We start from the raw sequence: 25419 nt of genomic DNA, 5'->3' as shown, positions 1-25419 counted from the left end.
GGCTCCCATTCTTCATGGATTCTTTATGAGAGTTTATATATCAGCCATCGCCCTGGGCCTGCAACCTTTGCAGTGTTCATTTATTTATTTTGCCTTAAAAAAAAAAAGAAGAAAAATCCCGGCTGTGTCGTGGGTTGTAAAATATTTGCTGATGCTCTGCCATCTATGAAGTTTCTTGTACATGTTCAGCAATATCATTTCCAGATCCCTCAGGTCTAAAAGAATTACTCAATAACCTCTCGGGTCAGAGGAAACGGCCTCTAAATTCTGTTACTTCTTTGCTTTTGCCACAAAAATGCAGCTCCAGCAATGGAATTACACTGACCTTAACCTTCATATATGACTAAATACACTTTGTAACGTACCTCAAAGTCACGGACACAAGCAATGGAGAGCTCCATAAATCCCCCAACTTCTTCAGGACGGTAAACCTGCTTGTTGTATTTAAGGGGAAAAAAAATGCACCGGAATAAGAGTAGGATTTAGATCCCATCCATTGTATATTGCTATAAATACTACTCCATAAACCATGTTCTGTAAAAGGAATGATGTTTCCAGATATCTGGGCTTTTGTCCTCATCTACAATAATTGTGTCGGACTTCTCGCATCTGGTATGTACCAAGGAATATATGCGGTGGATAGATATAATATTCCTAGCCCAATAACCAGGCAAATACTTGACGTTCGTTATCATGTACAAATCTGGAGCTCCATCGTGTCATGACCTCTAAACACAGCTAAAGCCGCATTTAAAATGATACTCGATGACTTGGTCAAACAATTCAGATACAAGAAAACATTGGTCTTCTCTATCTTCCCATAGGCTCTCCTTCTCTTGGGGCAAAGATCCAGTTTGCTGCGTAATACAAGGCAAAGTGGAATGTTGATACTCCCTTTCTTGGCACATGTGTCGGTAGCCCCTCCACCTACTAGGCCTCTTCATTACCATAACCTACTTAAAGGGGTGGTATGAAGTTTTAGAAGTTATCCCTAGAAACTTCTAAATCACTAGGAGTCCAAAATGGGATCCCCACCAATCCGGTGTACCAAGGCTCTTCAAAGCCTCGTTTGAACAGAGGAGCGGTCAATCATACACCCCCCGCTCAATTAATTTTCAAAGGGACCGCCATATAGTTGAGCACAGCACTCCCATTAAGAATCGAGCAGAAATGCACATGACTGACCACCTCTACCATTCACACGGAGCTCTTAAGAGCCCAGGTGCTCGGAATTCGTAGAACGTTATCCCTTATCCAGTGGTACAACCCCAATAAAATCCTAGATAAGTGCACAAAAGATGGAGGTTTGAGGCTCTCTAATAGGAAAACTAGACATATATGATCATCGAATGTCACTGGCTACAAAGCTAATGTATACTACTGAGGTCTGTAAACAAGAAGAGATTTTTTGGGCCAAGCAACACAAGGACTGGACATTAGATCAGTGTAAATCTGTTCTGTGGTTTGAGGAGTCAAAATTTTAGATTTTTTTTGATCCAACCGCTATGTCTCTGTGAGACGCAGAAAATGTGAATAGATGGTTTCTACATGTGTGATGCCCACTGGGAATCATGGAGGAGAATTTATAATGGTTCCTGGGTTCTTTGCCAGTGACAATGATTTTTTCTAAATTCAAGGCACATTACCCACCGTGTCTACCACAGCACTCTGCAACATCCACCAACCCATCTGGTTTTCACTTAGTGGGACCTCATTTGTATTGCAACAGGACAATGACCCAAAAAAACACATCAAGGCTATGCAAGTGCGGTGACCAAGAAGAAGATAGAAACTGGGTCAGATGACATGACACAATCGCCTTTTCTAAACTCAATGGAGATGGTTTAAGAAAAGTTGGGCACAGAGTGAGGGCAAAGCAGCCAAATGATCAGCACCTCAGGGAACTTCTTCAAGATTGTTGGAAGCCATTCCAGTTGATTACCTGATGAAGCTGCTTGAGAGAAAGGGGGTGTCAAGCTGTCATCAGAGTAAAAAGGTGACACTTTGAGGAATCTAAGGTTTTACACATATTATAGTGTGTTTCTTGACTCTCTTTTTCCATATGTATTCCTTCATGGTTTGCTACTTTCAGTCTGAATCTACCATGTACACATTCCAAAAAGAACAAGGAAAACCATTGCATGAATAGGTGTGTCCAAACTTTTGACCAGTACTGTATACAATAAAGTGATGCCTATGGTGAATGCCATACAGTTGAGTTAATAAGGTAATGTTCATATCTCATTACCGGTCTAGTGGCAGTGAGTGGGACAACCCAGAAACAACATAATAATATCCAATTGTTCGTTAATTGGAAAAGTTTAGATGTGCTGTCCATGTACGTAATATACCACACATGCAAAGCACAATAACCTATGATTAAAGTGGTGATCTAAACTCTGCCTACTGGTTACAGATGTCTACCAAGCCAAGGCATTCAACACGGTAAGTCAAAATATCAAAATATTAGGATATTCCTTTATAATTATATGTCAGTAAAATTGCCTTTTTTTTTACAAGACACAATAAATTTGGTTGCATCTTTGGCTACCTGGGCATCAAATCTTGATGATTCACACCAATTTCTGCTATATGTTCTAATAAATCTGTCAGAAAATAACAAACTATGTTCCCCTATTTCGGACTCTTTTGAAAAATGTTAAGAGTGGTAAGAAGGTGCAAATTTGTACATAAACATGGTGTGTGCCAAAATGTGCATCTTTATTTTTACGATATAAAAGTGGGGTAAAGGCCTTGCTGAATTCATCCCATATTCTTTTGGATTTTGGGGAAATAGCCACATTTTCAGCAGTATAACGCCTGATAGCTAACAGGAAAGCAGCAACATGAGACAACGGTTGATTGAATTTATCAAGTGAAGTAGAGCGGGAGAGCCATACTACATTCATGGCTACACTGTGATGCCGGAAACAGATGCTCTTTACACTGCGTGGGAGTCCAACGATTAAAAATATCCATACGTTCAGTGAAAGGATCTATTTTCAATATTACAAGGAGCGATGATGAGTCCTTCGTTATGTGTCTCGTACAAAATAGGAAACAAGTTTTTAATATTCAGTTCATAATCAAGACATTCAGGGACATCGGATTTGGCTCTTTTTAAGTTTGTTAACCAGAATCATTGCAAACCCGCACTGATTTTTCATTTTTTTTTTTTAAGAAATCAATAGTTCAGATACTGTGCACACTATGCATCTGCCCTATTGTTTGTAGACGAGCACCACAAAACGCTGGTATAAAGACCAGAAGATCTCCCCATGGTTTGGAAAAATCTGAACCAAAATCTGTATGTTCAACGGGGATTACGGTAGGTTGCAAATTTGTGGTAGAACCCGTGTATTTTAACCACCAAAGAGGGTGAAACTCAGGGTAACAGAAATTGACAGATTGTGAATGTTAAAAGTTTATTATCTGTGTGAAAAATAGAGGATATTTCTTAAAATACCTACAGACTGGATATAATCGAAAATCAAGAGACCCCAAAATAAAAGCACTGTAAAAAGGGGGTTAAGAAATACAATATACTCGTGTCGTAGACCATTAAACTCCTTTCATCACCTCCGCACCGATTTTCAATTCTTCCGGTACAAGGGACAACACACTTCATTTATGTAGCGACTTGCGTCACCTGCACATCGGCATGACCGCGTGGCCATCAGTCCCGCAAGAATTGAAGAACTGCGGCCATGGCACAAGATATCAGGTGAGAGCCTAGGACATGCGAATATTATGTTTTTTTTTTTCTTTTAACCACTCCCGGACCATTTTGCTGCATTTGTGCGCTTCCGATCCCCAAAATTTCGAATTAGCTAGAATCGAAAATTTTACAGAATTTCATAACAAAATTTGATTTTCTCATCTGTGATGGTAAGTATTAATATTATGTCTCACTTATTTTAGAGAAAATCTAAAAAGACACTTTTGGTTATTGAGTTTATGGTTAATTTTTTTTTTTAGGTTTTCCAGAGGTATAAAAGATATCGATATCAGGCCTCCATGGCTTCATCATCACTGCTTTGCACAAAATCATCTCCGATATTCTCCAGAGGAGCGTCTTCGGAATCCGAATCCCCAGGCGCCTCCTCTCCCCCCAGGTCGCCCAGTATCTGCCCGACGTGCTCCAGGAGCGCAGAATCATCACACTTCAGCTTGCTGTAAAGCTGTGGGCAGAAAACACAGAGACCCGGTTAGTGCACAGCGGCGTGTGGCACTGATAACTTCACAAAGCTTTTAATGGATGGAAAATATGGTCGACTTACAAGCATTTGCAAATTGGAATAGAAAAAGCACTCTGCTTCATCCAAATTAAAGGGGGGAAAGGGAGACGGGAGCAAGAAAATATTTGTTGAGCAGTAATTTACTTCTATCAGTAGGATGAAAATGCCTCGCCAGCTGCGCTAATAGTCGCGCAAACATTTATTGCAAAGCACAGTACTTAGGATGCAGCACTTTAAAAGCTCAAAGCTGCACTGAATAGTTCAATGATGGCACAAGTGGTCATGATGTATTCACACCGGCTTGGCCTTTATTACATAGATATGTATTCAGAGGACGAAAGATCAGAGAATATAAAATATAGTCATGAGGAAGAGCTGAAGTCGTCATTTATCACCATTTATTATATTGCTGCGTCTATTATGGTTTATTGTGATAACTCAGTGTTTAGCTGTTTAAGAATCACAGCTAACAGCAGTGCTCATATGGGATGTGACAGATAGAAGCGGCACTGATGATTTAGAATCATCCAGGGGTTAAAATGGTTATAGTAGACAGGGAGTGGTTAGCTCAGCCCCAGCTGATACTGGGAAAGTTATTATTGTGTCCTGGCCATCCAAGAGGAAGGTGTGTGTTAGAGATTCTCCTGTCAAACTGAAATCAGAAAAGCTGCATAGACGAGTTATTCCTGGAAAGCGAGTGCTGTAATAAAAGAAGCAATCAGGACAGCCAGGCGCATCTTTATTACCTAAAGATAGAAGTGAGAGAGCTACAGCACCGGACTCATCCCCCTCCCACCCCAACTCACTGCAAGAGCAAGGGACAGTTCTGCTAGTTAAAACACTGTGTGTGAAGAGAAGTTATCTATAAAGAGAAGTTATCTTTGAAGAGACTTTCATATATGTTGATGAAGCATTGCACGAAGAGAAGTGATTCTGTGTGATGAAAAGAAGCTTGAATAAAACCCCTGTGATCAACTTCAGCTCGGAACTGTGTCATAGATGTGTGCCTGTAAACCATGTAGAGAATTGTACTCGCTGCTCTAGAGGAAGACACAGGAGGCGGTTTTCATGCAAAGTTCAGGCAAGTTTATTTAACTTCATAAACCGCTCCTGGTCGCAAAACAAAACAGAGTCTGGTCAGGCACAAAATGAAAACAAACTGAAAGCAAATAGTCCATATGGTATTGCGGGTCCGCCCGCTCAGGTCAGTGCCATTAGCAACACACACTGAAGGTGAACACGAACTGCAAGTAAATAAAGCCCTGCGGGTCTGCCTGCTCAGGTCAGTGTCGTTAACAACACACACTGGAGGTCTCCACACCTCCAGCCACAGACCATGAATGGGACACTCGGCCTCCATTTTATCTGCCAAACCACACACCTGGGTTGGGATATGCGAGCGGTCATTCCCACCCATCTCTTATGACGCTCAAGAAATCCAGCCCTGGAATAGCCAAATAACTCTCTCATCACTATAGGTGCTGGAGCGTGCTTCTGAGCTCACATCACCGCAGCTAATATCTCGATGACATCTTACAACCGTTACCTCCCCTCTACAGCGAATAATTATAACTAATGGCTGCCCTAATTAAGATTTCACCAGGATTCCAACAAGTACTCATGCTTCCTTTGTATCACCCTCTTATCCTGATTGGCATGTATGCAACAAGGAAACATAGATACTGTATCTATCTTTCCTTGTTGCATACATGCCAATCAGGAGAAGAGGGTGACACAAAGGAAGCATGAGTACTTGTTGGAATCCTGGTGAAATCTTAATTAGGGCAGCCATTAGTTATAATTATTCGCTGTAGAGGGGAGGTAACGGTTGTAAGATGTCATCGAGATATTAGCTACGGTGATGTGAGCTCGGAAGCATGCTCTAGCACCTATAGTGCTGAGGGAGTTATTTGGCCATTCCAGGGCCGGATTTCTCGAGTGGTCATAAGAGATGGGTGGGAATGACTGCTCGCATTTCTCAACCCCAGGGGTGTGGTTTGTCAGAAAAAATGGAGGACGAGTGTCCCATTCAGGTTCTGATAAATAGATAGTTAGACAGCCAGAGAGATGTATAAATATAGTTACAGTAATAGATAGATACAGCTAGATAATGGATAGACTGATAGATGCTGTATAGATAAATATAGATACAATAGACTAGAAAAGGGCTAAATGAATTCATCTAAAATTTTTAGGAATTTGCTGAATCTAGCAAATTTGCACAATATCTGATTATTTTTGCACAAATCACCTAAAATGGTACATCCTAGATATGCTGGTCAGTTTTTATGTTTGTAGCAAACTCCTATGACATGTCCTATAACTCCTATTCCCATCAACCTAAGGTGATTTTAATTAGCTGTTTCCTTCCTTTTCACCTTAAATTGTCACCATCAGTTTATACATTGCAGAAGATTGCATCACCCAGAAAAGAATCTCATAACCTCGGGCTTGGCCAGGTGAGTTTCCCCATAGCAGAGCCAATTGTGGATAGGATTATTATAGCCTCTATAAAAACAGAGGCAGAGAATGCAGCAGCTATTATATATTAAATATGGATAGTGAGAGGATGTCTCACCTCAGAGCTTAACTATAGAAATGGGGACAGAAAGCCATAAACACTGACAAAACTGTACAGATAGTGTGCCACAGCACAACAGTTTCGATGGTTAGACACCGTCTTCATACTGCCACCTGATGAATACGGTGTCTAACCGTCGAAACAACTTGTGGATTAAAGAAGAATACATCTATACTGTGTCCCGAGCGCTCCGTTTGACCGTGGTCAATTACTACTTGTGAGGTAGGAGAGTCACTGTTTCTATGAGGCGGGTAGTGATGCATAGCTGGCAGCTGCTGCTTGCTTGATCATTGTTGTTATAGTGCTGCTGCATTCAAGTCACACATACACATTTTTCAGAGTAATTGGAGGCAAAGGAGTACTTCCGATTCATAGTGAATCAATTCGCTACAAATCGAATTTCCTGGCAAAATTTACAAAGAGTCAACCATCTCTAAGGTAGGTAAATCGTTATTCAGCCAGACACATAAAAGACGATAGGTGGGAGCTGGTGTTTTTAGACTGATCTTGGATCAGTAATGCTAATCGCACATACAGTACATGGAAATGCCAACTAAGGGTAAGTGCACACGTAGTTTTTTGGTTGTGCAGATTTTGTTGAAAAATCCGCAGGAGAAAAGTCCTGCGGTTTATCTGCGGATTAGCCGGCGGTTTCACACCTCATAATGATAAGGTGTGAAACCGCACAAAGAATTGACATGCTGCGGATTGTAACCCGCAGCAAAACCGCGCAGAAAAATCTGCAGCATGTGCACAGCGTTTTTTTTCTCCATAGGAAATAAAGGTACTGTACACCGCAGCAGGATCCGCAGCGTGTGCACACACCCTAATGCGCTTGGAGCTTTTCCAGGGCATAGGATGGCAGTGTACACTCATCCTAAGCATGGCCATTTTTATTTTGGTTTCATGTATATCCATCGGATTTGCAGTGGTGCTGAGTCTTTCTTCTGTTGATGGAAGAGACAAGGCAATTTTTTTTCGATCTACATTATGTACGCCACATAAATATAATGAGGATAATTATACACTATAATGATTATCATCACATTTAGTTGGAAAATTTTAATTGCTCAGGTTTAGAAAAATCACTTAGCTAAACCCTTTAATAACTTGGGCTCCAGAATAATTCAATTAAGAAGGCCTAAAGGTAACATAGTATTTCCGGTATATTAAGCTACTAAGAGGAATCCAAGAGCTGCAACACCATCTGCCAGACACCAGCCTTAATTAAAGATGATTTGGCACATCTATGGCATGTTTTCTTCTGGCTGGACACTTCCAGGTACAAAAAATGACCTTCAAACCATGATAGATTCCTATGAATATAATAATATATAGAAATAGTAAGCAGTAATTCTCTTCTATCATATATAAACCAAAACTGCAAAAACTAACCACATATCCATTCTGCTCTGTAGACAAATATATACAAACTAGATGGTGGCCCGATTCTAACGCATCGGGTATTCTAGAATAAGTATGTAGTTTATTTATAAAGATTTAAGAATAATGCAATGAATACACATTATTTTCCAGGTAAAATATATACATTACGACCCAGTAAGGATTGCTGGTGCGTCGCTACGTGGTCGCTGGTGAGAAGTCAAATAGTCAGATCACACTAGCGATGCAACAATTCGGAATGATACAATGGTCGTTGGGACCCTGTCTCTCATACCTGTAGTATGGAGGTCGTTCGTCGTTGTCCCTGTCAAACACACCGATGCATGCTGGCCAGCCAGAGACCGACGTTCAAAAGATGGTCCAGGGCGATCCACCACGATCGGCGATCTCACAGCAGGGGCCTGGTCGCTGCTGCGTGTGACACTGAGCGAGATCGCTAGCGCCGGTCGGGATACTTCCGCAGCCGGGAGATGACCGCTGACCGCCGCGGACCTCCGAAAAACTGGGAAAACTTATTGACTCGCGTATTAGCCTAGGGTGGGAAATTCAGCAGCTACTGGTAAATTTAAAAAATAAAAATAGATACCAATAAAAGTAAAATTAGTTGAGACATCAGTAGGTTAAATATTTTTGACTATCCATATTGAATCAGGAGACCCATATAATGTTTCATACAGTGCATGATGGCCCCGTAAGATGCTCCATACAAAATGCGCCCCATATAATGCTGCATAAAGGTTAATAATGGCCCCATAAGATGCTCCATAGAATATGCCCCATATGCTGCCCCATAAAGGCTATGCCCCCATAAAATACTCCATAGATTATTCCCCCATATGCTGCCCCATAAGATGCTCCATAGATTATACCCCCATAAGATGCTCCATAGATTATGCCCCATATACTGCTCCATAGATTATGCCCCCATATGCTGCTCCATAAAATGCTCCATAGATTATGCCCCATAAAATGCTCCAGATTATGCCCCATATGCTGCTCCATAGATTATGCCCCCATATGCTGCCCCATAAGATGCTCCATAGATTATACCCCCATAAGATGCTCCATAGATTATACCCCCATAAGATGCTCCATAGATTATGCCCCATATACTGCTCCATAGATTATGCCCCCATATGCTGCTCCATAAAATGCTCCATAGATTATGCCCCATAAAATGCTCCAGATTATGCCCCATATGCTGCTCCATAGATTATTCCCCCATATGCTGCCCCATAAGATGCTCCATAGATTATACCCCCATAAGATGCTCCATAGATTATACCCCCATAAGATGCTCCATAGATTATGCCCCATATACTGCTCCATAGATTATGCCCCCATATGCTGCTCCATAAAATGCTCCATAGATTATGCCCCATAAAATGCTCCAGATTATGCCCCATATGCTGCTCCATAGATTATGCCCCCATATGCTGCCCCATAAGATGCTCCATAGATGATGTTGCACCAGCTCTGACAAATCAAATGCTGTGCAAATGACACCCCGGAATTTAAGAAATTTGTGGGACTCCCATCTAGTCGCCAGATACCACTGACTTGAATGCTGGACCGGAGACCTGTGAATCGATTAGCTCATGTGTAATCATAACCAAAAAATTACCAAAACGTTCAAAAATTTACAAAAATTCACAAAATATTGCAACTTATGAGAATAAGTTCTATCATCACCCAAAGATCTGAGATTTCAGCTATTTTATAAGGACCTAAATTGTACTCTGGTGATAAGAGATTACTGTTAGTTGTTAGAACGTTGGCTGTGATTTTTCTACAGAACTTGGACCATAAACCACCAATCAGACGACGTAGTTATTCATGAAAACATGGACTGTGAGTGAAAGACTGAAACTCTTTTGAAGAACTTGAACCATAACTGAGAAATCAGAATTATTTGTGAGAACTTGGATATTAACCCAGAAATCAAATATCGTGATTACTTGTAAGAACTTAAATCATGGCCATAGCTGTAAGGCAAAATAAGGAATCTTGGGTGGTCGTGCCTGAGATCATGTCAGCCTTTGGTGACTGATGCAATCTTCTGCAATGTAAAAAAAGGCATATAAAAGAAGACTGGGATGCACACAGCAAAGATACGGAGGTCCTGGTTGTTCATGGTGTTGTCATCTTTTATTGTTAAGGAGTGCAAGCAAATATAAATATGCAAGTGACAATTCAGGACTAGAGTTGAGCAAAACAGGTCGGCCAGATTCATAAGTCGCCGACTTATGGCAAAGTCGAGTTTCGCCGACCGAAACCCGACCACAGTGTGAAGTCGGCAATGCGATAGGCAAAACGAGCACCAAAGTCAAGTCAGATTTCCCAGAATGCTTGCACATGACTTTTTTCAGCCACTGAGCAAGGACGTACACTTTGGGCAACGAGATGACATGTGCCGCGTCCAGGGAGAGAGAGATATTTCGCGCACTTAAAAAAGCGGTCCGGCATGTAGGCTGCCGACTTTGCTTCCCCATTGACTTGCATTGGGTTTCATGTTTCAGTCGGACCTTCGACTTTTCCCGATAGTCGTCCGATTTCGTTCGACTCGACTTTTGAGAAAGTCGGGTTTCATGAAACCTGACTCGACCCTAAGGCTATGTGCCCACATTAGCCTTTTTAAATGCTCAGGAAACTGATCCCTTTCCCAGAAAACGCGCGTTTTATTTCTGCGCGTTTCTTGCGCGTTTTTTGCACAAAGGACGCGCATTTGACGCGTTTTTTTCCGCGCGTATTCTGGGAACATTGGAAAAGGCTAAAAACGCTCAGCAATGCGGAAATTAATGAGCATGCTGCGTTTTCAACCGCTAAGCGATTCCTGAGCGTTTAAAAATCCCAGGAATGGGAGGAGACACAGATTAGATATTAGAGAAAACTTTTTGACAGAGTGATCAATGAGTGCAACAGGCTGCCACAAGAAGTGGTGAGTTCTCCTTCAATGGAAGTCTTCAAACAGAGGCTGGACAGACATCTGACTGGGATGATTTAGCAAACCCTTCTTTGAGCAGGGGGTTGGACCAGATGGCCCAGGAGGTCCCTTCCAACTCTACGATTCTATGCATTGGCACAAAAAGCCTAAAACGCATGCAATTTAATGTGAAGCTTCTTTTAAGCGTTTCTGCAGTGTCTGAGCCGGCACAAACGCTGCGGAAACGCTTAAAAAAACGCAACGAGGGCTCACAGCCTAAAAAAGGCAAAGTCGCTCATCTCTATTCAGGACGTTTCGGCCCTCCCAGGTTCTATGAGTAACTTGAGGTCAAATAATGGAAGAAGAGGAGATGCCAGTGCCTAGCCATCATGTGTTAAAAGGCAGCAAGCAATTGTTGGGTGATTTACACAAATGAAATTGCTTGAATTTGTGGTGACCTGCAAATTTCATACAATTATAACATTATTTGATTCACATTGAACTGATTCAATTTTCTCTGACATATTTATTTTACGTGCCTATATAGCGCCATTGATTCCACATCGCTTTACAGATATCATCACTGTCCCCATCGGTGCTCACAATCTAGACTCCCTATCAGGATGTCCTTGGAGTGTAACAGGAAACAGGAGAACCGGGAGTAAACCGTCGCAAACACGGGGAGAACATACAAACTCCTTGCAGATGTTGTCCTTGGTGGGATTTGAACCCAGGGCTCCAGAGCTGCAAGGCTGCAGTGCTAACCACTGAGCCACTGTGCTGCCCTATATAATAACACGTTTATGAAAATGAACAAAGGTATTATTTCAATCCGACAATACACACTGATGAGCAGAAGGATAATAATGTTTTGAACTTTTGACTTTCAGGCTCCATATCTCACCATCCACGAGTGCTTCAAAAGTGGGATTGGATACTTGGCCAGGATCGATGGTGGTCTCAAGGCTGAGCATTATGTGAGTATCCTACAAAATGAGTTACTCCGCACACTCGAGTACTATGGGTATGAAAAGGACGACATAGTATTCCAGGAGGACAACAACACAAAGCATGAATCGAGATTGGAGAAGAAATGGTTCAATGACCATGAAGAAGCGGTTCTGGTGGATTGGCCCCCACAGTCCCCAGATCTCGACCCAGTCAAACACTTGTGGATAGAGTTGAAGAAAAAGCCGTATACATACCCAAGTGTGTCGACTGGTAAGCACCAACTTTGGGATCACGTAGAAGAGACCTGGGATCAGATTTTGGTCGAGACATGCATGAATCTGATCAAGAGCAGCCCAGAAGGATACTAAGAATACTAACAAAATAATAAAAATTTAAATTTTAGATTTTTAGGAGCAAAACAGTAACAATGCAGTGACATGACAAAAATCTAAAAACTAAATCATATGCAAAATAGTTGAAAGTCTAATTTATGTATGAGATATCCAAGATGGTTGTCTATAAAATGATGGTACTCTCACGTTCTAAGCAGCAGTGGATGAAAAGTAAAAAGTTCAAAACCTTATTACCCTTTTGCTCATCAGTGTATACCGCGGTCACGGACACGGAGCCCTGGAAACCGACCCTAAACAGAAGAATTTTTGATTCTAATAGTACCATTCTTCTATTTTTTTTTCTTGGTTGAATTAATTGGGATACAATGTGAAAAATAATAAAGCCTTGTTCATAGCTTAACATTTCCAATAAGAGAATGACAAAGCTTAGAACAGAACAAACCGCTACTTGCTGCCAATTACTCCTTCCAGTGCCGAGGTCACGTTGTCATTAGACGGAGTGAGTAATGCCGTCCTCGGACCATCTTATGAAGAGTAAAGCTGCTTCATACACTCGCTGCTCATTATTACTTTCTACTGCGCGGTAATGGCCTCACAGGCAGGAACCTTAAATTTGGAAAGTCAGTTTCTACTTTCTCTTTTATTTGCCAAAAGACAAGACATGTAATTTATCGAATATTCTGCTTACGTTGCCTGCCATCGTTGCAGTCTTGAAGGTGGGGAGCTACATCTCTCCTAAGCATTTCTTAAAAGGAATCTGTTGTACAATCATTAAAAAAAAACCCACTAACATGCAAATATGGATTTAATCTGCAGGTTAATAGTGTTCTAAAACTGCCTGGCGCCTGCACTGAGAAGAACATGATGTAGGGACAGAGATGCTGATTCCAGCGATCTCTCACTTACTAGGCTGTATTTTGCTGTTTTAATGAAATCAGTGTTTTATCAGCAAGAGATTATCACTACAGGACTAGGAGTTTCATGCCTCCTGGTACAACCCCGCCCCCAGCACTGATTGGCAGCTATGTACAATACTGTATATAATGACAAAAAGCAGCCAATCAGTGGTGTGGGTGGGATTATACAGGGCTCAGCATTCAGAGCTCTGCTAGATCTGCAGCAGAGGAAACTGTGATTGAATCACAACTGCTGCACCCAATAAGCTAAGTGATACATTGCTGCAATCAGGGTCTCTGTCCCTACATAATTCTGCTGTCAGATTCCATTTAAAAGGGGTTGTCAAAGGTTAGAAAAAAAACACGGTTATTTTCTTACAGGTTGTGTGTGGTATTGCAGCTAATCTCTATTTAAATGAACAGTGCTGATCTACAAGAACAAATAAAACTTGTAGTCATGTGTGTGTTGTTCTTGGGAAACAGCAGCCATGTTAATGGATAATAGATTTTCACATAACGGTGGCTCAGTGGTTAGCACTGCAGCCTTGCAGCACTGGAGTCCTGGGTTCGAATCCCACCAAGGACAACATCTGCAAGGAGTTTGTATGTTCTCCCCGTGTTTGCGTGGGTTTCCTCCCACATTCCAAAGACATATACTGATAGGGAATGTAGATTGTGAGCCCCATTGGGGACAGCGATGATAATGTGTGCAAACTGTAAAGCGCTGCGGAATATGTTAGCGCTATATAGAAAAAAGAAGAAGATAACCGCATATCACCTAAAATTTAATGAAATAGCTCCTCCTGGTCGTAGTTGCTTAAATTATATATTTTTTTGATGATTTTTTTTTCTTCGTGTTATTGTATTAGAAATTCCCAGCATAGCTGCCTTTTATAATCTGCAGGTGCAGTAAGGTAGCGTGCTTTATCTTGTAGTAATATATTCCGGCCTTGCTTACATCCATTCCCAGCAGGCGATGACTTCCGTTTTCATTATGATACCGCTATTATTAGAACATGATTTAATCATTCTCATACACGTGATTGTTTTTCATCTTTATGTGCTTACTAACCCTCCGCAATCAAGTAAGGTCACTAAATGCATCTACTTAAAGGCCTAATTGCTTTCTTAACGGCGCATCGCTTCTTCATTTATTATTGCTCGTGGAATACAAGAGTCCACAGCGAAGATTTCAAAACCATACAAGAGCGGCAATGACAAGCGAGACCGAAAGAGTTTTATTCCCCTTCTACAGTCAGTCTGAGGATAATCGCGTTTCGCCTTTTATCACTTGATACATGGCACCAATAAAGTTTGCTTAATACAGCAATTGATAGAAAGGGGGTCTTTAATAATATGAAATAATATAAAATTAGAGTAGACAGGTCCTGTGATTCTGGTCAGAGAGGTCTCCATCCTACAATTAGTACAATGTTATAGATACTCTTTGCACTCAAGCAGTTGATTACTACAAAATAAAACCTCATAGTACAAAAATGATTAACATAGCACCAAAATTTGGGAAAAATAAAGCACCTAGGACTCATTATATTTCCTCATGGTAATCCTGTGCGCTCATGTAAGGTCTTGGTCCTAAACCTTATAAGACAGTCTCGTGTGGCATGATGCAGCCAGAGTTTTCAAGTAGTTGGTTCCAATACTGTGGAACCTGCGCTGTCTGAAACTCCAGATTAATCTGCTACACCACTGGCCAGTTATTTCTGGACTCTGTGACAAATCCAACTCTTCTATATCCTGGACTAACACTGTCACGCCTATAGGCACCTCTCACGGAAATAAATATACTGCTTTTCAGAAGGACAAAGTGGCTGCTCATGTACCTTACTCTCAATGAACCTACTGACTAGGGACTCTCCATGATGTAACAGGACGGCTCCTGATAAGTCATTAATGGAAAAATACAATGTTGCATCGTCTCTCTTACAAACATGGCTCTGTTATATCACTAGTTAAATCTGCCTGGACTCTGTGACAAACCCAGCTCTGCTATATCACTAGGAAAACCTGCATAGCCTCTGTGCCATTGTTGACTTGGACTCGGTGATAAAGTTTCACCGAGCTAACTGCACTATACATCTTGATCAGTCTTTCCTCACAATCTCCTGTGTCACTCCGCTCTGCTTCTTTGGTTCTTCATCGAGTTGACTCTTCTTCATCACCATTCAACAACAGTTACCATGACTTCTACTCCACATTGGTTCATGAGGTTCCACCTTCTGATTCTTCACTTGCATTCTTGCCACATCAGTTGCCTCTATTTCAAATTGATCGCTTTTCTGTACCACCACCATAAGTCCGTGTTGCACTGAACTTCTCCATCTGAACTAAGGACTTCAAGGATTCACCTTCCCTGAGCCATAATTCTGAAAACTGGATAATCCAAAACTGGACTCTATAGACAAGCTAGCCATTGTATCCTAGTCTGCGTCCCATGGCCCCCAACCATCATAAAGCCGTCCATAATCTTATAGAAGTTTGCAAAGTTTTGACGCTTAGTCCAATACTTCATTCTAATGTGTCTGGAAGAAAACGGAGTTGCCTACAATGGCTTACTTTGTTATTTTTGTAATAAAAAAGAACCCGTAATTGACATCTAGTGCCATCTCTCTAATCACACCTGTCAATCTGTCTATTGCTGCCGAGTCCTACAGTGGATTGCTCCATGGTGTCAATGTTAATTACGGGTTTTCAGCCATCTCAAGCTAGGCTTGTCTTTAATCTATAATTATTAAGTAAGAGGTTCAGAGACACACTCCCAGTAGCATCTTTGTATAAATAGCCGCTTACATCTTATCACTCCAGGCTGGTCACAGATACCCAGTCAATGACAGAAATAAAAAGCCGGCGTTTCGGAAGAACAAAAATGGCTGTTCAAATAATGTACTCTCAATTAACCTAATGAAGATCACCGGGGACAGTCCCCGATGTAACAGGACGGTACCTGATAAGGGCTATTAAAGGACAAACACAATGTTGCATCTTATCTCCCTACCCAGATAACGGGTTTATTGTGCTTACGCTTTGATTTACTTATCTTTAGATAATGTCATCTTTTGTGGAGAGCAAATATAGTTTGTCATTGATTTTACTGGGGGCATTTTCGATTCCAGTCAACACGACGGTAAACAACCATGAACAACATCAGAGAGCTGGACGTTGACACAGATCATGATTTTGGCTGTAGCCAATAAATTTCCTTAGCGGTTCAGAAAATAGCAAAGCAAGGAAAGGACATTCATGATGAGCGCTCAAATGGTATGTGGTGTGAAAATGTGAAACGCGTCATTCATAGGGCACATAACAGTATTATGGCTTCATACCATCTTATGTTCAATCTATTTTTATTAAAGCATAAAACAGAAAATTTTTCAGTTGAACCGTGATAAAATGAGTAAAGTTACCGGCGGTCAAAGCAGACAATCGAATAATCTTCAGAATGTTTATGAACAATGGTTATTAGTGAATTGAAGAAATATAATCTTATGTTCATTTATAAGAAATTCAACCATTCTCGATTATGTTGAGGTGATAATACTAATAAAGAGGACTTCCATAGAAGACCCCTATACAAAGAAAGAAAAGAAGAGAATTACTGCAAGAGACAGAAAGAAAGGGAAGGAGGTGGGGGCATTATAAAACTGCTCAAAAAAATAAAGGGAACAATTAAACAACAGAATCTAACTCCAAATAAATCAAACTTCTGTGAAATCAATCTGTCCACTTAGGAAGCAACACTGATTGACAATCCATTTCACATGCTGTTGTGCAAATGGAATAGACAACAGATGGAAATTATTGACAATTATCAAGGCAACCTCTATAAAAGGAATGGGTCTGCAGGTGGGGACCACAGACCACATCTCAGTACCAATGTTTTCTGGCTGATGTTTTGGTCACTTTTGAATGTTGATTTTGCTTTCACACTCATGGTAGCATGAGACGGACTCTACAACCCACACAAGTGGCTCAGGTAGGGCAGCTCATCCAGGATGGCACATCAATGCGAGCTGTGGCAAGAAGGTTTGCTGTGTCTGTCAGTGTAGTGTCCAGAGGCTGGAGGCGCTACCAGGAGACAGGCCAGTACACCAGGAGACGTGGAGGGGGCCATAGGAGGGCAACAACCCAGCAGCAGGACTGCTACCTCCGCCTTTGTGCAAGGAGGAACAGGAGGAGCACTGCCAGAGCCCTGCAAAATGACCTCCAGAAGGTCACAAATATGCATGTCTCTGCACAAACGGTTAGAAACCGACTCCATGAGGATGGTCTGAGGGCCCGACGTCCACGGATCGGGGTTGAGCTCACAGCCCAACATCGTGCAGGACGTTTGGCATTTGCCACAGAACACCAGGATTGGCAAATTTGCCACTGGCACCCTGTGCTCTTCACAGATGAAAGCAGGTTCACACTGAGCACATGTGACAGACATGACAGAGTCTTGAGACGCCGTGGAGAGCGATCTGCTGCCTGCAACATCCTTCAGCATGACCAGTTTGGCAGTGGGTCAGTAATGGCGTGGGGTGGCAATTCTTTGGAGAGCCGCACAGCCCTCCATGTGCTCGACAGAGGTAGCCTGACTGCCATTAGGTACCGATATGGGATCCTAAAACCCCTTGTGAGACCATATGCTGGTGCGGTTTGCCCTGGGTTCTTTCTAATGCAGGACAATGCCAGACCTCATGTGGCTGGAGTGTGTCAGCAGTTCCTGCAAGATGAAGGCATTGACGCTATGGACTGGCCCGCCCTTTCCCCAGTCCTGAATCCGATTGGGCACATCTGGGACATCATGTCTCACTCCATCCACCAACGTCACGTTGCACCACAGACTGTCCAGGAGCATGCCCATGCGTTGTACAGTAGGGAGGTCATACAGGCACGTGGAGGCCACACACAATACTGAGCATCTTTTCCTTGTCATGAGGCATTTCCACTGAAGTTAGATCAGCCTGTAATTTGATTTTCCACTTTGATTTTGAGCATCATTCCAAATCCAGACCTCCATGGGATATTTATTTTGATTTACATTGATAATTGTTATGTTTTATTGTTCTGAAGACATTCCACTATGCAATGAATAAAAATTTGCAACTGGAATATTTCATTCAGAGATATCTAAGATGTGGTATTTTAGTGTTCCCTTTATTTTTTTGAGCAGTGTACTTAATGCATAAAATGTTACCAATCCACTGGCATCAATCCAACACCTTCACCATATTCTAATCCCTCAGAAAAAAATAACTATAAAAGTCAAGAGGGTCTTGAAATAAGATCCATCCACTCCAAGTCTTCCTAAATTTGTCAGACATCCCACTACAGTCTGCCGAGAGTTTGTCCATTTTACATAGGTTAACTGTGGCGCTAGCCACTTTTCACTGCCAAGCCATGAGTCAGGATAGTCAATAAGTCCAAGGTCAGAAGCTGGGAGGGTATGTCATAAACAGAAGGAAGAGAGAAAAGTGTAGTCGGGTAACGTTCCGAGCTCAGAATACCAGGAGGGTAGCGGATCAGAGCAGAAAGGGTTAAACAGACGGATTGTCAGAACGAGCTCCAAGGTCATGCAACGAAAGATCAACATACAGATCTTAAGGCACAGAGGAAACAAACCTCACCAGCTGAATGTATGCCTGGCAGAGGTCTAGGAGAAACAGCTCAGTTAAGTAGCATGACAATCACCTGGGATAATGAACACTTGGAGACAGCCAGCACCTCCCAGTCTCAGAGTGGATAGTCGAGCTGTCAATCAACACATTGGCAGCTCAGCACGACCCTCTACCAGATTGGACAGCTGAGCTGTCAGTAACTGCATCCCAGACATACGGAGGGGTGGAACCATGACAATAACCATTTTGTTATACCAGTCAATTGCTCTTGGAGTTTGGGTAAGCTTCCAATAACGGTTAATCACATCTCTAGCAGTTGATAAACAATAACAGAGAATATCCTTCTTTGGGGACTCTATTAAAGAGGACAATATTGAGAGAAGAGCAATTTGAGGCATTCAAATGTATTACCTGAGATCCTTGGATAACGACTAACTCTACCCTCGCCTACTGTATCCTCACCCATCCGTTGTAGATTGTGAGCCCTCGCGGGCAGGGTTCTCTCTCCTCCTGTACCGGTTGTGACTTGTATTTTTTAAGATTATTGTAGTTGTTTTTATTATGTATACTCCTTTTCACATGTAAAGCGCCATGGAATAAGTGGCGCTATAATAATGAATAATGATAATAATTAGCAAAACTTTCTCCCGAAAAGGTTTAATCTTAGCACAATCTCACCATATATGTATCATAGAGCCTAACTCTCCCAGATCTCCAACATGTATCTGAGACTGCAGGGACAACTGCTGATACCATCTCATAAGAATCTTGAAAATTCTTTTCCTGAGATGAGTATATACTAGAGAGTTTAGCCCCATTCCAAGGGGGACAGATTCAGTCCAAGTTCACTTTCCCAAGCTTGCTGGAATTTTAATTTTCCAGTTATTCCCTCTTCACTCAACCCGTTATATATCAAAGAGGGTGCACCATACTGCAATTATCAATACTTCCTATGGACATTAGAAGTTTTGTTTGACCGGATTGGGACCATCTCAGCCGAGTATGAGTAGCCAGGGTCTATTCTGTTTAGTTAGCGTCTGGACAAGTCTAGGGGTTTTATATTTATGGCTTTGTTTTTGGTGCAATGACACCTGTCAAAATAAACGTCACATTGTTTTTACCCCAGAATCCAGTGCCTGTGTGAACGCTGCCTACTGCTGAGCGTGAATCCCTACACCCACCACCATCATTTTTGCACCCAAGGGACCCATGCCGTCCATCTATTTGGATGTAAGCTCAACCTTTGGAGACACTTCAGACTGGTTTTACTATAAGTGCAATAAATCATACATTGATTTATAATTATGGTGATCAGCTGCAATTCACAGTCAAAGCGTAAACCCAATATCCTTTATATGAAGATACAGAAGCGCCATCATTTACTCATCATTATGTGGCTTTGCATATTCTAAACCTGCAATGCGATGGCTTGAATATTAAATATCTGTGGCTTTCGGGACACGCTCTCTTCTTGTCAGTCGGATATGCAAACAAGCGCTCAGCTGACACAGATCAAATCTTACGCCGCTAAATAATCTTTTGATTTGCATGAAATCAATGGCTTCCTGGAATAACTCATGGATCGGGATGACAACTTTCTTGCTGCAGCCTCTAAACATCCCATATGCTTCTACCAGCTTCCCCGTAGGAAAAAAATAATATATATCTCTGCTGGGAAAATAAAATATTCTGCATATTTTTACCTTCATGCATAAATGAGGCATTTGTCCACTCATACAGAAAAATATTTATGTAAAGTAGATGCGACGGCTGCATAAACACGTCTCCCCGGTAGTATACAATGATAAGAGAAGCGCACCAGCGAGGCCTTTATCTTGATTAAAAACTACATTTCTACACAGTGCGGAGTTTAAGGCTTTGGAAGAAATTATTTTATTCCTGTGATGTGAGATGTATTCATTTTTTTTCTCTAAATATAAAAATCTGACAAAAGAAAATTTAACCCTCTCATTAGATTATAGCCAATATATAGAGACGGAGCAGACTAGAATCCCATTTACCAACGGATTGCTTTTTTTTTAAGGGGCTCTCCATGGAATGAGTCAAGTACTCTACCCACATTCAAGTGACTGGGTCTATACCATGTATTATCTATAGACAGATGTGGTTGTTTCTGGGGGAAAAAAATGGCTTTCCGACAAATTTGGAACAAACTCGGCAGGAGGTGCTTCCAAACATCATGGAGAACTAACCACATATCTTCTGCGGATTCTGCTTTTGCAAATCCTTCTGTCTCTTCATGTGATCCCAGACAGACTGGATGATGTGAGATCAGGGCTCTGTGGGGGCCGTCTTATCACTCTTGGATCATTTTGGCTCCGCTAAGCAAAAGGAGCAATCTCTTTTGTATCCCAAACAGATTCCTATTATATATCATAGGTGAGTAAATATATAGCATAAAAAACCTCAGCCAAAACACTGACAGTATTCCCAGCCAGCATAGGTGGTTGGGGTTTTTGGTTTCCATGATTTTATGCTAACTGTGATCACCTATGGTATATAATAGGGATCTGATTGAGATCCAAAGTAGCCGGCTCCTTTATATCCCAAACAGACCCTTATTAAATACCATAGGTGACCACATATTTAACAAAATAACGTCAGCCAAGACACTGACCATCTATAGCCAATGTAGGCGCTGGATGGTCAGGTTTCGGTTGACACGACAAATTTGTGCTGTATAATAGGGATTTGTTTGGGATCCAAAAGAGCCGGCTCTTTTTTCTGAGCGAAAGCCAAATCTTCCAGCTCGCCAAAAAAGAGCCGGACTGACCATCACTAGCTCCCACCATGATTTGCCGCTCCTGCTCTCCTCCTGTCTCCACGTCATATGACCTAAACAGTAAGGAATTACTCGTGCTGAGAATCCCTAGTCTGACCTTCTCTGGGGGTGAATTCTGGATGGTTCACCTCTGTGATGCCTCCTGCTTTATGATTGGCCAGCGTGATAGAGGTAGAAAAACGCCACCTAAGAAGAATATTTTACCGCCCATCTGATTGAAGGGAAAATTTAGATAACTTTTATAAGCTCATATATCGGGAACCACATAATCTTGTATACAACGGGAAAAAAAAATGTTAATTAATTTTTCAACCCTATCTCAGGATATTCTGTAGCTAGCTTAAAAAGTTATGATATGTCCTTGTGTTCCTAATGATACTGAAACATATTTTTATTTCATATTGCAGCCACAGTGGATGCTATGTCCTGAAACAGAATGATGGCTGTCAGGACACTGTAGAACACTGGCAGTACAGCTCCAAGGCAGGAGTAGACCTCTGCCGCCCCGCCGATGCTGCACAGGCCACACTCTACGGGAGTCTATTGAGTTTGCAGACTGAAGACAAATTGACAAGCAGCTGTCCTTCTGCTCAGTTATGGACAGATGGGACAGTGGATGCAAAAAGCCCATTTTGTGAATGGAGGCCCTGTGAAATTGCCCTATCACCCCTCTCAATGCCGGTCCTGCTTTCAACTCATGTTGGCTTGGATTAGGTTGTTATCTGCCCGATGCATTTCTAGTTTGGCAGCCACCAAGTGTAAAAATTGAAAGAGAGTTAAACAAAATGCCTATAAATCCTATTCTATTTATGAATATCCCAATTTTGTGGGTTCATTAAAACACAGGGATACATTTTCAAAAAACTGTGACTACTACTCTGTCGAAAGAGCTAAAAAAAAAAAAGCGATGAACTGTCACGCTGCCATTAGGTCTCCGCAGCCAAATTCTCATCCAGGTCCACCATGCAAGCTTCTCTCTCTTTCGCTGAAGGGCGAGTGGCAATCACGGCATATGTGCATCATTACCGCAGCAAAAGATAAGTTACACACCGGGCAGAATTGCCTGCTAATTTGCAGTTGCATACACTGTGCAGGACAGCATGCCTAATTATACATGATGGCTTCTTGGAGTATTGAAATGCTTTCATGAAAAATAAGCCTAGATCAATGAGCGAGGATAAAATGCAGTGTCCAATTAAGCAAAGCTTGACACGTCCAAATTAGTCAAAAAGAAAAGGCGTCTTTGTGGGTTTTTTTTTTCCCCGGAAAAATAGTTAAGGCAGAAAGTTACTCCACACGATAAATGTGAGAGCCATTTAAATGAGTCCAAACGAAGACTCAAATTACTTTTAGTAGCTCTCACTTATTAATTTAGTCCATGGCGGAGATGAAGACGTCTGTTCAAATAGGTGTTTTCGAACATCTTAGGAAATATGAGCCTTGGGAGCGTATGTGCTCATTACAACGCCCATCACGTACCGTAATAAACTAAAGTCCCATTTCCTCTGATGTTTGCTACGTTGGCTCCAATCAACCACAAGGCCATTGTCAGAGGGTAAAGCAGACTAATTTATGGAGGCTATTCTGGCAAACGGGTGTAACAACTGGGTCCATGCTGGAGCGGAGCCTGCTAATGCCACCACCTAGTCCATCATCCTTATTGCGGTGCTGAGACCCGGTAGTTCCCTGCACCACAATACATGGCAGCGGACAATTGAAGGCCGGTAGCGGACGTCAGTGTGCATGTCATGGGCGGCGAATGGCAGTGACGTTATGCGCTGCCTATACCAGCACTCTGAAGTCAGCTGCCGGCTTCTGTGCAGGCCACAGAAGGGGATGCCGCACATCATGGGAGCAGGGGAAGGTAAGAAGAATTGTTTGTTTATTTTTAAAATGTGCTGGAGAAGAAAGTGGGACATTATTGTTGGAAGGGGACAAAAATAGGGAACATTATATTAGGAAGAGGCTCAGGATGGGTGATATTGTTATAGGATGGGGCCATTATCACAGAAAGGGGCCAGGAGATGGACATTATTACTGGAAGGGGCTCAGAATAAGGGACATTATATCAGAAAGGGGTCCAGGATGGAGGACTTTATAGGCAGTGGCACAGTATTGGAGACATTATACCAGGAAAGGGCCCAGAATGAGGGACATTGTGATAGGATGGGGAGCTTTATTACAGGAAGGGGCCTAGGACAGGAAACATTAATAAAGGAAGGGGCCAGGAGGGGGAGCTTGTTACTGGAAGGGGCCAGGATGGGGGCTCATTACTACAGGAAGAGACCATTATGGGGGGGGACATTATTACAGGAAGAGACCACGATGAGGGGACATTATTACAGAAAGGAGACATGATAGGGGACATTATTAAATGGGTGAATATGTATATTTTTATAGGATGCTACAACACGCGGGAGGGGGCCCAGGTCCAAATTTTGCACTGTGGCCTATTGGACTCTAGTTACACCACTGTTGGCAATCCAGATATATGTAGAGTACCATGATAACTTTTACGGTAGGGTTGAAACAGGGTGCCATGATTTTAATCCATTTGTTGAGAACGATTGCACTTTGCTGTGGACTATCATTTATTTCCTATTGATTTGAATTTAAAAAAAAGAAAACATAAATCCCACTTTTGTGATTTCGGTACATTTTTGACATCGAGTATCACTAATGTTTGTCAATCACTAAAAATTTGTAGAAAAAATTGCTGCTTTCAGATTTCAAAATTTGCATAATTTTGTACAAAAATGTTGACAGTCCAGAGAGTTTTTTGGCTGGAGTTGTGCATTTTTGTAACCACTCTGTACTCCCTGCATTATCCCGGTAGACTGCATTTGCTTCCCGCCCACTTGTAGTGACCTAGTCTTTACCAGCTTAAACAAAAGGTCAAAATAATTGCCGGAAACATGAGACTTAATGGCTACAAGAATGAATGGCTCGCTATGAACTCAAATGCAATTAAACTACAAATTCAATCACATTAAGATAAAGTGTAGAGCAAGGGATCAGAATTTATGGCTACATCTCCAGCGATGGAAACAAATCCATAACATTCTGGGAATATGCTGACTTTGGCAGCTTCATAGAATCAATAAGCACAGTCTAATTATTTTTGTTTTGGGAGGGGAGGTTAGAGGGCGGTGTGTATTAGCTGTCATATTAATATGATAATGGAGATCTGGAATGCAAAGATGTGCACTAGGTACTGTATGTACCGTGGAGAGGTTTAATGAGCCCAGATAAATGAATCAGCCACCCACTTTGGGCACAAAGTGCATCTTCTGGGTCTGGAACTCTGGTTTCCTTATGGGTGCTTGTACTGAGAACATAGCCTGGTGTTAATAAACTAACGACAGTTAAAGGGTTATTCCAATCTCTGAGATATTATCCCAATATGTAGTAGGTGTAATAATATTATCAAATACCTCCAATTAGAAATGTAGTATAGTTTTTCTGATTTGCTAAGTCTCTTTGCTCATGTGCAGGCATTGCAGGACCTTGGGTATCCATGGTTACAACCACTGATAGCGTGATAGTTAGTTAGCTAGTTGCTAGTGGTCGTAACCATGGATACTTAAGGTCCTGCAATGCTTGCACATGAGGAAAGAGACATAGCGAATCAGAAAAACTATACTTAATTTCT

The 25419-nt window shown here is 41.8% G+C and overlaps 1 protein-coding gene across 1 annotated transcript in view; it reads right to left on the bottom strand.

The window, feature by feature from the left end:
- Positions 1-2699: 2699 nt before the first annotated feature.
- The window catches only part of LOC141095705 (uncharacterized), a 510166-nt gene continuing 487446 nt past the window's right edge, over positions 2700-25419 (bottom strand). Inside the window, 1 exon segment of the mRNA XM_073581947.1 lies at positions 2700-4181. Coding sequence (XP_073438048.1) covers positions 4008-4181 — 174 coding nt within the window. The 3' untranslated portion in view covers positions 2700-4007.

Source organism: Dendrobates tinctorius, unplaced genomic scaffold (assembly GCF_039654945.1).
Source record: "Dendrobates tinctorius isolate UK_male_01 unplaced genomic scaffold, ASM3965494v1 ptg000070l, whole genome shotgun sequence".
Lineage (NCBI taxonomy): Eukaryota > Metazoa > Chordata > Amphibia > Anura > Dendrobatidae > Dendrobates > Dendrobates tinctorius.
Note: the sequence above shows the minus strand (reverse complement) of the source record. Positions and strands in the feature narration are given on the sequence as shown.